General features: G+C 45.6%; 1 protein-coding gene across 1 annotated transcript; it reads left to right on the top strand.

Annotated features, from left to right (window-relative positions):
• Positions 1–329: 329 nt before the first annotated feature.
• Positions 330–8,297, top strand: si:dkey-229b18.3. Its single transcript, XM_026376452.1, has 7 exons — positions 330–1,646; positions 1,897–1,970; positions 2,185–2,413; positions 4,163–6,162; positions 6,242–6,460; positions 6,929–7,073; positions 7,340–8,297. The coding sequence occupies exons 1-6, from the start codon at positions 1,301–1,303 to the stop codon at positions 7,031–7,033; spliced, it is 2,973 nt and encodes a 990-aa protein (XP_026232237.1). The 5' UTR covers positions 330–1,300; the 3' UTR covers positions 7,034–7,073; positions 7,340–8,297.
• Positions 8,298–14,612: the final 6,315 nt, after the last annotated feature.

The raw sequence follows: 14,612 nt of genomic DNA, 5'->3' as shown, positions 1-14,612 counted from the left end.
GCATTTTGTGTCAGGTGTGTCTTGAAAAATAAGCATCTGTAAAATGAATAATGCAATATTTTTAAGTGACACTGAGATGACAGCAGACAGTGGCCTGTGCTCTAGATAAATAATACTGTTTTATTCTTCTTTTCAGGGGATGGACCTGCAGCCTAGTGGCTGCTTCGTGCTTCATTTGTGCAGCTAGTGAGGCAAACACTAGTGGACAGGCATCGTGAGCGAGCAACCTACCTTGACAACCAGGGGACGAAAACTAGCTTGAGTGACAGCTCCTACAGCCAATCACATCTCGCCTGGCGGAGGCTCTTTAAAGCTTCTGCTAATGGCTTTTGTCTGGAGGCGGGGAGGAATCGGTTCGGTTAGGCTGCTGATTAGCAACAAACAGAAGGTTACGAGTTTGGAAATTTGGATTATTTGACCACCAGGCTGGTTTTGCGGCAGCAAGCGGGGCATCAACTATGTCGGGTTTCTAGCCGGAGCGTGTTGGCTCGTTTTTTTGAGAGGACCCGGCGGTGATTAGCAACATTTCGTGCCGTTCGCGGAGACAGCCTCGCTTTTAGGTCGTTGAAGTGGCGATGCTGCGCCGATAGCTGCGTCATCATGTTGCTTCCGACTCGAGTTGGCGGAAAGAAATCACAAGTTAACGCCAGAGGTGAGGCTGCCTGCCGACATCCAGCTCCGGAGACCACCCCCGACCCCTGAGGTAGATGGAACACCGACTGCTGGCGAGAGGTCGGCGGTGAAGCCTGTTTGCGTGGCCGCTGTGAAACTGGTGACTTTCCATCAGTCGGCTCCGTGTTGTTGGCGCGATCCTCTCCAGGCTGCATTTATTATCTGCACTCGGATGAACAGGGAAACATTTCTATTGATGGAGCTTGGTGTTTAAAAAAGAAAAAAAAAGAAAGAAAAGGAAAGCACACAAACTACACAGGCACATGACCGAGGGTTGTCGAAACAGAAAGTGCAGCTGTGGTAAGATTTTTGGGGATGTTGCTCGCAACTGCTTTGGGAAAGTGAGAAGTGATGCCCCTCGTTGACAGCCAGAGTACAAAGCAGCCAGTCCCAGCTCTTAGAGACTTTTGAAGCCATAATGAGAGGAGTGGGTGTTGATTTCAGCGTGTGGATGGCTGCTAGCAGGGTGTGTGGTGCTGTTTGAGGGGCATTGTTAGGTCTGCTGTCACCGTATCCACGTGGACGCGCACACGGAGCTAAAGAGAGCTCGTCTGACCACTTCACAGACGGTGATCTTCGCATACTGTATCAAGTTTTACTTTGTTCGTCTGAATAGAAACCGGTTAAGATGGCCGGCGACTGCTCTCACGCCAACACTCGTTACGGGAACTGTGAGACTCTCTGTGCGTCCCGTCCCTGGGCGGATGGAGAGACGCAGAGACCCCGGGATGTGGAGTTATTCGGGAACTCCCAGGGGAGTGGACCTCCCACACGACCGTCTCCCAACTTTGAGGTGATAGATGGACTGCTGTACCGCAAGAAGCTGGAGAAGGGTTTCATTAATTACCGGGAGGTTTTGGATAAGGACCGGAGACATGAGGCGATCTCCACCTTTCACCGGCGGCGGCCTGGCCAGCGCCACCTCTCCCTGGAGGAGACCTACAAATGTGTGGCTGAAAACTACTGGTGGGAGGGTATGAACAGCACTGTCTTCCTTACAGCATGTGGCTGCTTACTTTTGTAGCTTCTAGCTTGTTACTGGTTCTCCCACTTTTTGTTAAGTTAGTGTAAACATATTGAAAGCAGTCACATACTATTGATTAAATCAATCAGTGGTCATTAAACCTACTTAGGCACAAATTATTTTGTTTTGTATGAATCTTTGAAGTTATCCCCACTCTTTTTTGCCTTTTATATTCTGATGTTTAATTGTTTTCTTTGCAGGGATGTACTTCCAGATTAGAGACTTTGTCCTGAGCTGTCCTGAGTGTCAGCGCCAGCGCACCCTGAAAACAAAGGTAATGCCAGGACGGAGTCACAGACGATGATGACACTAGTAATAACACTAGTTTTTAGTAGTTCAATAAGTTCTGTCTGCATCTAAACTCACTTTTTTGCTTTCATTCTCTCTTAGTCGTGCCCATACGCCTCTAGATGTCACCTGCGAGTGTTTTGTGACACATTATATTTCTGAAATGTTGCCTTTCTTGTCTTGCTATCTTTGCCTTTCAGGAGCTGGGTGGCAGAGGCTGTGTCACAAAGACGTGGGCGTCGCATAGCGCTGACATGCTGAGCAAGCTGAGGAGCCAGCGGGAGGCAGGGTTGTTCTGTGACATTACCCTGCGGACGAACGGGCGATCCTACTCGGCCCACAGAGCCGTCCTGGCAGCTGTCAGCGATCACTTCCAGGAAATCTTCACAGACATGGACTCGAGCACGAAAGCAGACATAGATCTCACTGGTAAGCTCCGATACCTGGAAGTCAAAATGAGGGTAACAAATAGTAATAGAGGGTGGATCTGGACCTAAAACCCACATGAGTCAGTTTCTCCACACAGGTGACAAAACGGTGCATTTGCGCAATTCAAATTTAAATAATTAGTTCCAATTGGTAGTTTATCTAAGCACTCATAGGAATTCCAAACACTTGGTGTCAAATGTGTCACCATACCTGCTGAATTCAAAATTTAAAACTGATGCAAAGTAAGTGTTGTGGCTAAACTCAGGAGGTAGAGCATGATCCCTGGCTGTTGAAGTTTCCTTGGGCAAGACACTGAATCTGAATTTATATTAATCGCAAGACGGAGCAAAGCTAGTGCCAAATGAGTAAATGTAAACATTTTAAATGTACTCCTTTACACTGCATTTCGGTTTTCTCAGCAGTTTATTCTTTAGCTCTTTACCCCATTAGTAAATTAAATCACACAATAATAAGCTCGGTGATTGAGTGGGGAAATAGTCTGTTTAGTTTTGGTGAGGGGGATGGTCCCTGTAAAGAGCATGCAGGATGCACGATGCGATGATGTGCACAGTGGAAAACGGTGTTTTGTTTTGTTTACAGCGAAGCAAAGCAAGACACATTGTTACAAACAGTGCTACATGTATATAACCCTGGCTTCCAGGCAGTTACCTGCTGTATTCACAGGAATGTACATTTAATGTCCGGGCCGACTGACTTGGAGATTTGTGTTCTCACACCCAGCTCCTCTGGGTAATGTCTAGAGAACTTCAGGGTTCCAGTGCATTTCTAAAAACTCCTTTTTACTGTTATTCATGGAACGAGACATTTTCTAGCACAGTTGTGGCCATTGACACTTATGACGTAACCAGGAGACTCTCTGGGTTTCTTGCTGATGCAAGCTGTAGAAGTGCTCTAATGAACAGAACATTATCTAATGTACAAATAAGTCAGATTTTACTTCTGGAATTATCGGTGCCTAAAATGGCTAATTGGACTTTAAGACACAACTCTGTTTCTAAACAAGAATCAATGTCTCTCCTCTCGATGACCTTTGGATTTTAATCCCATCTTTGACAGTTTTGCAATGCCGGCCAGTACATTCCACAAACTGGTTTTCTAGCACAACTTAATCATTTTATTTTCCAAATAAATACAGTTTTTCAATTTCTATACAATTATACAAGTTATGTCAAATGTTACAGGAGCCAAGCTGACACATACACTGTGTGTGCATTTTGTTTGGAAAATTACTGAAAATAGTTGATGAATCAGTTTCTCTTTATCAACTCAATTGATTGACCAATTGTTGCAGCTTTAATCAATGACTAATTTAATTACAGTCAGCAGTGTTTCAGCAGTTCACTGTGATTACCACTTCCAGACTGGAGCAGAGGAGCAAATGGCTTCATACATCTACCAGAGAGTCCAGATGAAAAAAATCCAGTAAATAAGCAGTCACATTATGTATCCGACTTAATAGATTGGCAGTGTTAATTTTTTAGTATTGCTCAAACAAATCTAAAAACTACAGAGGATCAGAGGATCCCCCTGCAGAGGAGCAGCAGTGTCCATGATTAAAGCAGTTGTTGTATTGTCTCCAACTCTCCACTGTTATGTTTACACTTGGCTCCCACTCTTCCTGCTCTTTCTTGATCCTCTGTTTACACCAAGTTGCTTTCATCTTCCTCATCTCACTTGCTGATTGACCGCCGCTCAACATATCTAATTAAAGCCTTTATTTTCCCTCAGGTTTCAGTGAGGACAGCCTTCTGTCTCTGCTGGATTTCTCCTACTCCTCCACTCTGTGTGTACGCCAGGAGGACCTGCCTGAAGTCATTGCCATGGCTCGACACCTGGGCATGTGGCCTGCAGTGGAAGCCTGCTCTGCTCTCATGAAAGAGCAGGAACTGCATCTCCAAACTGGCAAAGGCTTTACCTCAACCTGTGCTGCTGCATGCCATGAGCGTCATCAACAGCACAGGGAAAGAAAAAGGAAAAAGGTTTTGGGACTAGAGGACAACATGAATGCCGGCTACAGTCTGACATTAGATGCTTCAGATGGATCTTTAGAAGGGAGTCCCAGGCGTAAACTGCGCGGAATGGCAAAACCCCAGGGCCATAACGGGCTGCCTCTGAGTCCCTCACACAGGATGAAGCTCATGGACTTCAAATCTCCCTCTTCCAAAAAAGCTGCTACACCTAGACAAGCCATAGCCAATATTCAGTCACAGAATTACTCGCCCATATCTCCATCGAACACTCGTCTTCTCCGTTCCCGTCGTGGAGCTGCAAAGGAGGTTCAGAGATTGCTGCCAATGCCAGAGAGCCCTCGACAAAACAGAAAACCTCATTCCATCACCAACCTCTCACGCACCTCAAGATCTAGGCCTAGTGCTACATGCAGCCCTGTGAGAGTGAAGCAGGAAGTGGAGGATGTTGGAGAGGATGAACAGGATTATGCGAGAGCACAGGAAAAGTACAAGCTGATGAATGTTCTCGGACTACAAAGGACTGCTCTGCTGCCCAGACCAGAAGATCTGATTGGCTGGAGACAAAAGAAGCGACTGAGGAAACTAAAGGCCAACAACTATTCACTGACTAAGCGGAGGAAGCCCCGCTCCACCTCCCCAGCCTTGCCATACGGAGACATGGCACTGTCGCTTCCTCTCTGTGACCCCGTCAGCAATCGCCTGCTCAGCAAGTCGGTGAAGACCAAGCCTATGGGTCCAGTCAGAGGGGAGCAGGTTCCAACAAAGAGGCCAAAAACCATCCAGCAACATGTTCCTCCAAGTGACAGAAGCATGCGAAGCAAAGGTGTTTTACCAGACATGTTCCAGCCTGCCTCAAGGTCTTCCTTTGGGGGTAGAGAACTCAGGCGGTCGGTAAGAAGGGGTGATGGTTCCCAAATTCCTGCCAAGCCGCCTCTGCGCCGCAAAACCAACAAAACCCTTGTCAGGTTCAAATCTGAACCAACTGAGTACTCCATCTCAACTTTCCCTCTTTCATCAAACGGTCGCTGTGGCCAGACGCCTCAAAAATCCCCTCCTTCACAGAGGACGCAGACGAGAAACAAAGTCACTGTGGAGACAGTCAGGACCCTGCGTTACAACAGCAGCCGACCGGCAACAAAGGCCAAGCTTAGGCGGGGCTCTTCGAGAGAGGTGGACAAGACAAAGTGTAAGCCCAGGGAGGAGGGAAAGAAGCTGGGAAGCCAGGGGATGAGTGGGGTCACGGACACCAGATTGAGAGTGAAGGATAATGAACCTGGTGCATTAAAGTTTTCGGAGCATGCTCCTCCGTCATCCATCTACAACCACCCTTTGTACAAAGTCATTAAAGAGGAGCCAGCAGATCCAGTGCCAGTTGGTGGACCCTTCTCTGATCCTCCCTCACCAGACCTCGGCAAACGCCAGAGCAAGCCACCCATTAAATTACTGGACTCTGGCTTTCTGTTCGGCTTCTGCCGGCCAGCAGGGGGGCCCATGGCGGTACTAAAGAAAGAGGAGGAGAGTGTCGATATCTGCTTAACACGCTCTGTGTCACAAGTTGGGGAGAAATTTGGAGCTGTGGAGCCCCCCCACCGGACACTGAGAGCCAGAGGGCCGCCCACTCTACCTATAGTGAAGAGGGAGAGGGAGGAGAGAGGAGTGAGCCAAAACAGGGTTCAGAGACCCAGGCATAATTCCCGAAATAACAATATTCATCTGGCCAAACCTGCCAGGTCAAAGGCTACACGGACAATGCCAAAGGTAGGTCGTATGAGTGGTATATTGTGAAAAAATAAAAATAACCCTCTTGTTAATCATCTTTTTTCTGTCTTCTCTCTAGCAAAAAGGTAAAGTCCTTGCCCTGAGCAGCAGGAGCTGTGCCATGCTGGATGCAGTACGCCGGGCTAGGCTAAAGCAGCTTCGAGGGCCTCGTAGTCAAGCCCCTAAGGTCCCTAAAGCAGCACATGCCTGTCTGCAGTGCCCAGCCTCCTACAGGGACTGTGATTCTCTAATCATGCATCGCCTCAGGCACATCGAGGGAAAGCACTGGCCTTGTCCGGTAAGCACGAACTCTCCTAACCAACCTAGAACCTCACTGCTCTCAAGTAGCAACCATGAATCCAAAAATCTGCAAACATGTTTTCTGCTCATGTGAATAAAGCTTTTGGTGTTGCTTTGGTTGTGGTCTAGTTCATGCTACATCTTTCACTGCAGAGAGGAAAAAAATAAGCCTTGTAATACTGTGGGGGGGGGGGGTACTTTGTGCAGCCACAGTGTTTTGGGGGAAACTGCAGAGTAGGACACAAACTCAATTCCCCTTTTTTATAACTGTTTCCCTTTCTGTTATCAGTGCTAGTGATACATCTGAATGTGTTTGTCGTCATGAACAATGCACATTCTTGACACAGTTACAGCTGATCCAGACACTACACTACATGACATCATGCAGATCAACGCTTTATCCTCGTTATTCTCTGGTCATTTCTGTGCCTCTGACCTTCTGTCTTCCCCTGTCTATGCCCTGTAGCTCTGCAGTAAGACGTTCTTCCGGCTGAGGAATGTACGCAACCACATCCGCACCCATGACCCCAAGTTATACAAATGCCGCAGCTGCATTGTTGCTGGTTCCTGAAGCAGCTGAAAGCTCTGTCTGCTCAAGGAGTTTGAATGAGGTGGGTGAGAGTGACACATTTCAAGACTGAGCCACTCTTAATTCAATAGCTGATATTGAATTAAGCTTTATTTGGACGTCCTTTGTGGTGCTATCTAAAGGCAGAGTTTTAAATGAGGAGGTAGGAGTATGTATTTTACTGTCACTCCGTTAATGGCAGAAGGAGCTGTCAATACACTGCATCGCAAAAAATGACACCTTCAGTATCTGCACCGACTTTCCTTGTCCTGTCTTTCTGTGTTTCTTAACACTTGATTTCTTTTCCAGGACAAAGGCCATCTGTCTGACACCAGCAAACTGATTCCAGAGGCACGTGATCGATCAGCAGCTTGTACATAATGCATCCGTCACACACGTGCACAACGGTCTGCGGAAAGGCATAATTATTCTGATTCTAATCATTGCCTTTGTCAGTGATTGCTAATGTTATTTAAATAACCAAACCAAGGTTGCTGTTCCTGTATGCGTTACCATAGCTACAGATGGTTAAGCTTGAACATTACACTCAGGGGGCGGGGAATGTTTTGCCACAGTATAAAGTGATATAACACCATGGTTATGTATAAAATGAAATGTAAAGTAATTGTTATAACTATTACTGCTACTTATTGTTTTCATTATTTTTCTATGTATAGATACATTTTGAGTGCACTTATAGCTTATGTTGTAAACCTAAGAAGTGGTGATGAAACTGAAGGTTCGGAGTCCGTGTAGAGAATACTTGAAGTGTTGCAAGCGTTGGAGGGAATACTTGAAGTTAGAGGGGGTCAAAGGCATGAGACCTTCCTGTCCTTTGGGTGTTTGAGCAGGTCTGTGTCCTTTTGGTGTGATAACTTGTGAATGACTTGACTAGTCTCTCCCTCCTTTCATATTGGTCCTGTAGCCTCACATAGTCCATGACTCGGGGCTGGTATGGTGACGTCACTGCATGTGTATTTGCAGGCCATTTGTAGTCCACTGTCTTTTCTAAGACTGCCACTTTTAAAAAGGGAAATGTCTTGTTTTTAATGTGAATTTCTCAATGGTAATCAAAGCCACAGTGTCATTATTGATGTTTTATTGACCTTTTCTTCCACGTTTAATCAAAGACAAGACACTCTTGGTCTACTTCACATTCTCCTACTGAGCAAATGCACATAAAGAGTTTATGTTTCACAAATTGATTTTAGAAATAAATGAGCTGTCTTGCTATCTGTTAAAAGACTGAATAAATTTTTGCCTTTCATATGTTGGTATTATTTCTTTAATTACATGTACTTCAATGTATAATTTGTGGCTGAAAGTAACACTGGGTAGCTAATGCAAATATATTGACAAATGAGCATCGGTAAAGTTGGGACTCATATACTGGTGTCTCAAGAAGATCCTCTCTTATTGTGTTAATTGATAGATGTTAGCTTTTCACATGATGTGTATGTTTTGAGTAGTTAATGTTTTCAGACAAATTAAAAATGTAGAAATGTCTTAATTGAATCCTCTTCAAAGATCCATAATGAAGACCAAAGAGACTGGACTCTTCGGTCTTCAATGGGCTCGCTGCATTTATTTAGGGGGAGGGTGGAGAATTCTGTCTGTGGAAGTTAATCCAGGAGGAATAAGGAAGCGCTTTAGACGTGAATCACCTCTTTTCGCATCCTTTCTGACTGACTCATCTGCAGCACAAAAGGAGCTCTCTGTTTTAGAACATACTGTGCACAAGATGAGATTAAATACATTCAAGCAATTTAAGAGTAAGTGGGTGGAGATTTTACTATTACAGCAACAGGAAAGATACAGCAATGACAGCAGCAACTAAAAGTTAAACTGTAAACACAATCAATCAGATAAAGCTGTAGGAAATGTTCAGTGAAGCAAATATAGAAATTAAACACACCAAATATAAAATAACCCCACCCATCTTGTCTACACTCATGATTATCTGTTTGTTGTTTCCATCTAAAAGAAGAATTATAACATTTTGTTGGTTGATTATAGTTTAAATAAAAGTTTTTTTGTAGCAATAAGTAGATTTTACACAATATGCTTTGGTACCACAATCATTTTAACCCATTGTTTTTCAAGCAGGTGGGCACATGCATGTATAGTAAGTGAATTTATATTTATGGACAGCAGAATGCATTCATAAATTGACATACACTTGTAATGTACTGTACTGAGACTAATTTATGCCTCCAACGGTTTGAGCACAGCCTGAGGGAAGTCTTGAAACCTCCACATTTTTTCTGATCGAGTCACTGAAACCCAAACTGTTGTGAGGTTGCAGTGTTTTGACAGGACACTTACTGTTATAAGTGGTGTATGCTCATCAAACGGGACAGACAGACATAGCGAGGATGTCTTTGTGACACACTTTGCATTTCTTGCATTTGTTTCTTTGATTGTTCACTAACAGGGAATTAATCCCTAAAGCAAATATACATTAATATTTCTGCATCTTTTTGCTCTGTTTTAATGTTGGTCGCTGGTGTTTCAAGTGCACAAACATTCACGTACAAGTACTGAAGAGTACAAGTTGTGGTGCTCATCCAACCTCTTGTGCTTCCACGAGACCATGTCTCTTCAGAACAGTACCTAAACTCAACACTAGATGACAGCGTACACTTGTGGAAAACAATGGCTACTCAGTAACAATAAGAATACAATGCAAAATGGTTCCAGCCACATCAACCCCTACCCTTGGAAACCTCAAGACACCCCCAATGTGGAGTATCTCAGAGCGAGGGGAAAACAAGAAGGTTGTTATTGTCCTTTTGTGAAAGAAAACCTTTTTCATGACTTTTGGCTCGGTACAAAATGTTAATTACCTTCACATTCTTGCATGTTATTATCCCTAAAAGCAGACATTGCAGTGATAATTATGGAAAATGCAAAAAAGGTTAATGATCAGTTTACACAATCTTAAGTCTATGGAGGTCAGCACTGAGCGACCCCATTTGTGAGTGGTGTTTTTTTTTTTTTTTTTTGGTAGCTGTCCTTGATTGCACGCAGAGAGCAAGCAATACACAAAGGCAGTATTATATGTATAACACTGCTTGTGCATAGTGAAGACTAATAATAGTGTGTTTGCATTTAGTAAATTAAAAAGGCCAAAAAGGAAGCATGTTGACGTCAACCCTAGAATACCATTAGCCTGAGTGTCTGTTGCAGCTTATTATAGAGTAAAACTCCCAGTGCCTCCATCCTGCAGCATTATTTGGGCGCCTTGGTGTACTTTTTCAGACTCCTCACCAACAGGGCTGACTTGGGTTACCGTTGTACCAACAGCGACTGCATATGTAGGCTTATGTGAGTTTAGGGAGCCGTGGAGAGTACGCCCAGGAACAGCTGACAATTTATGCTAGTGGGGCCCCCACATTCTCAGAGAGCAGGAGAGAGAGAAGAGGGGGTGGTGGGGAGGGAGGAATGGGGGAGAAAGAGAGAGGACTGAAGAGGGAATGGAGAGGATGGAAAGGGTAAGAGCATGCCTGGGTTGTCGGGATGAGAAGGAGAGAAAGAGCAAGAGAGAGAGAGAGCGAGAGAGAGAAAAGGGGGGAGAGAGGGAAAGGGAGGCTGTCTTGTTTGTAGCTTGTCAGCAATTGCTTGAGACAAGCTTCCCCTCCATGTGTGAAAGCTACTTGGCAGGAATGCTTGGGCTGTACCAAGTGCAGCCAGGCAGGGGGGGCTGGGTTGCACAAGAGGAACAGACCCGGATTGAGGAGCCAGTGTGTGGCTGAAGTAATCCTTCGGCAGTGTCGGCTCTTTGATGTTGTATCTTTGTGGCTGTGTGTGTGTGTGTGTGTGTGGGGGGAGAGAGAGGGAGGGAGGAAGCGGTGTGTGGGTGTGAATGGGGCAGGAGAGAGCGTCCTGTATGGATATGTGCTCTCTCTCCCCGGCAGCAACAAAAGAGAGGGAATGAGACACCCCCCCCTCTGCCACAGCTCCCCCTGAACCCTCCCTTCCCCAGCTCTCAAGAGAAAGAAAGCAAAAAAAAAAAAAAAGGAAAAGAAGATGATGAAACCTGAAGTGGTCCTGCAGTGTGAATTGTGTGTGTGTGTACGTGCTCACACACACACACACACACACACACACACAAACACACACACAGATGCTCATGCGTGCATCTGCATATTTGTCTGTGCGCGTCTCTCTGCGTGCATGCTAGTGTGAAGAGCTTCTCCAATATAATCTGTTTACTAACAATCTGTGCGTATCCTGTTTGTGCTATTTATGTGTGTGTGTGTGTGTGTGTGTGTGTGTGTTTCGAGCCCCGTCTGTGGGTGGGTTTCTGCATGCAGTTATCCCTGTGTGTTTCAGTGTGGTCATGTTATGTCTTTTCTCCCCAGAATGTGTGTGTGTGCGCGCGTGCATGTGCGTGTGTGTGTGTGTGCACGAGGTCAGCCTCCAGTAGCCTGTTGCTTTCTGCTTCTGACTGCTCTTAGCTCTACATCAGGAGCTGTGCAGACTGAAATGGATTCCTGCAGGATTCCTCTCCTCTGGCTTTATTATTCCCACTGCTGCTGCTGAACAAACACACAGAAAACACACACACACACACACACACATTGCTGCTGATTTGCTGACACAAAGCGGGAAAATGAAAAACTCAAACCGACCTTAATGATAAACACACAATGAGCAGTGTGCTTCTTCACTCCTAAAACTGAACTATAACTGCCCTCTTTACTTCTTCCCATTTTCCTCCCTTTCACTCACCCCCCACCCCATCTCTCTCACAAATGCACACACTCTGCTTTTGGCAGTCACAGAGTTTTATTTCCTCCCTCATCCTGTGTGTGTGTGTGTGTGGAAAGGCAGTAAAGTTTTAGAACGTCCAGTCAGCAGCTACCAAAGAGCAGCAGCCTCTATGTTACACATGGAACTGAAAGCTCCTCTCATCCCTTCACCCCCGCTCATCATCTGTTTCCACGGTTTGTGGAAAAAAAAAAAAGAAAAAAGAAAGAGGCCAAGAAACGAGATGCAATTTTAAATGAATTAGGCCGTGAATAATTTTCAGGATGTCAAAATGTATTGGGGTGAAGGCATTTATGTAATTGGAGCACTTGGTTCACTGAGGAAATTCTTTATTAGGAGTGGAATGCATTCATACAAACGGGCAACTTGTAATGAAAACGCACACAAATTCACAGACTTGCATGTTTAATTTGTGTGTGTGTGCGTCAGCGCACACCTACACTAACACCTGAGTGATGTGGTTGATGTAGTCGACTGTACTGACCTCATTTACATGTCCTCTTGAGGAGGTGTACTGTAAAGAACGAAGGAGACAAAGCAGAGGGGAGAGAGGGAAATAAAAAAAAGAGTGAATGGGGCAGGAAGAAAAGTAAAAAAGGAGGTGAAAGGAAGGAGAAAGTTAGAGGAAAGGAGATGTGAGAGGAAAAGTGGTAGGGGGGAGGAATGCAAAGAAGGAAAGGAGAGGAAATGAGAGGTAAGGAGAGGACAAAGGAAGAGTTTAAAGACGAGGAGAGGTTGGATGTTTAGTGAAGAGGTGATGATGAAAAGAAGAAGAGCTGCGCAATATTACATGAGGTAAAAATGAAGAGGGAGGAAAGACTAAAGGAAGAGGGAGGGAACGATGAGGACATGATCCAAAAGGAGAGGAAAGGGGAAGAAGAAGAGACGGTGAAGAGAAGTGGTAAAAATGAAAGAGAGGACAAGCTAAAAGAAGAGGGAGGAGAAATGAGACAGGAGGAGAGAGATACACATTTAGGAGAGGGGAGGAAGGGTGAAGAGAAGAGATGATGAAAAGAAGAGGAAAATATGAAGGGGAGGAAATGATAAAAGAGGAGGGAGGGAAGGATGAGGAAATAGGACAGGAAAAGAGGAAGTTAGGGAGGGTTTTGAGGGAGGAGAAAAAGATGGGGTGTAAAAGGGCAGATGAAAGAGAGGGAAAGTTGAAAGGTAAAGGGGGTGGAGAAATGAATGAAAACTGTGGTGAAGGAAGGCAGAGATGGAGCGAGGGAGGGAGGCAGTGAAGGGAGAGGGAGGAGGGTTGATCTCTGGGGTTTGAAGCGCATTAGTATTCATGGGGAAGAAGAGGCCACAGACAGCAGAGAAGCAGAGGGACCAGACCGAGAACAGCATACCACACACACAAAACACATCACACACGCAGAAACACACTCACACGGATCTCTGCATACATGCCCACACGCACATCGCAAGTGGATTTAAATGCTACAAAGGGCCTAAACCACTCCTTGCGCACACACACACACATACACACACACACACACACACACACATACACACACACAAAGCAGAGACAGTTGCGCTCCATCGTGTGTAATATCTCCAGGTTGCACACATTAATGTGCATACAGGCCCTGAAAATCCTCCCAGGAGATGGTTTAGTGGGTGAGGTCTCTGAAAGTGCATGTACCCCAGTTGGCCTTGGATTGAATCCCGCTTCTGAAGCGTCTCTCCTGTGTTTTCACCACTTCGCATCCTCTTTCCTCCCTCCTACTCTGTCAATAAAAGAATAACAGATTGAAGGGCTGCAGATGACATCTGCCTCGTTTTGTAAAAAAAAAAAAAAAAAAGAAATCCTTAACAGCTACTGTATACCTACAGATGCGGAGAGAAGCAGTGGAGTGCAGGTGACTCATTTCACTGTGGGAGAGAAGGGCTGGGCTGAGCTCTGGGGAGAGGGTGGAAGACAGAAAAGATTCCTATCGTGTTGGAGGCCACTTGCAAAACACCGCTGACGGTGGCAGGAGAGCGCAGAGGGAAGAGGAGGTGGAGGGAGAAGCGGCAACACTCTCCGGGTGTTCTATTCTTAGTATCTCTCCTCAGACTTTCAGTGTACGTGTGTGTGTGTGTGTGTGTGTGTGTGTGTGTGTGTGTGTGTGTGTGTGTGTGTGTGTGTGGGCGGGCAGGTGGTGTACAGCTGACAGTTGATTTGCTGTGACACCAGACACACTGGCTGCCTTGGACTCCCATGGCCTAGATATCAGAGTCTCCTGGAAGCCCCTCACACTATTTCACGCACACATGCATGGTCACACACAAACGCACACATGCTTAATCACATGCACACGCTCATCTGTGTCACTTTTCTTTTTTGCCCCCCCCCCCATACACCCTCCAGCTCCCTCTCCACCTAACTACACCTAGACCTACATATCATTTTCTGATTGGCAAGCAGGTGGTCGGGGGATGAAAAAAAAAATCTTTGCCTGGTACTGATAACACTAACAGCGAAGCAGCAGGCAAGAAGAGCCAGAGAAAGAAAAGGGAGCTGGAGACAGAGAAAGAAAAGAAATTGTGACAAGAGAGACAAATAGAGTGAGCGAGGAGGAAACGGGAGAGAGAAAAACAAAAAGAGAGAAGTGATAGAGTGCGGGAAGCTGATAGAACCGGAGATGGAGTGAGAGGGAAGAAAAGAGTGAGATCCCATCATGTAAACAGACTGAAGCACCGCATAGAGATGGAGGAGGCTGTTGCCATGGCGGCAGAGGCTGCATCCTTTTGTTAAAGATGTCACTCAGGGGGAATCAGGGCTAATGAGGAAGGACTTTGCGCCTGCACATGCGTGCGTGCA

This window comes from Anabas testudineus, chromosome 21, assembly GCF_900324465.2.
Source record: "Anabas testudineus chromosome 21, fAnaTes1.2, whole genome shotgun sequence".
Taxonomy (NCBI): Eukaryota; Metazoa; Chordata; class Actinopteri; order Anabantiformes; family Anabantidae; genus Anabas; species Anabas testudineus.
This window is presented reverse-complemented; position numbering and strand designations above follow the sequence as displayed.

Excerpts from the sequence above, each read along its gene's own strand:
- si:dkey-229b18.3 (XM_026376452.1), top strand. The coding sequence starts at position 1,301 with ATGGCCGGCGACTGCTCTCACGCCAACACTCGTTACGGGAACTGTGAG. Across the intron at positions 1,647-1,896 it reads TGAAAACTACTGGTGGGAGG|GGATGTACTTCCAGATTAGA; the intron begins GTATGAACAGCA and ends TTTTCTTTGCAG. Across the intron at positions 6,461-6,928 it reads GAAAGCACTGGCCTTGTCCG|CTCTGCAGTAAGACGTTCTT; the intron begins GTAAGCACGAAC and ends TATGCCCTGTAG.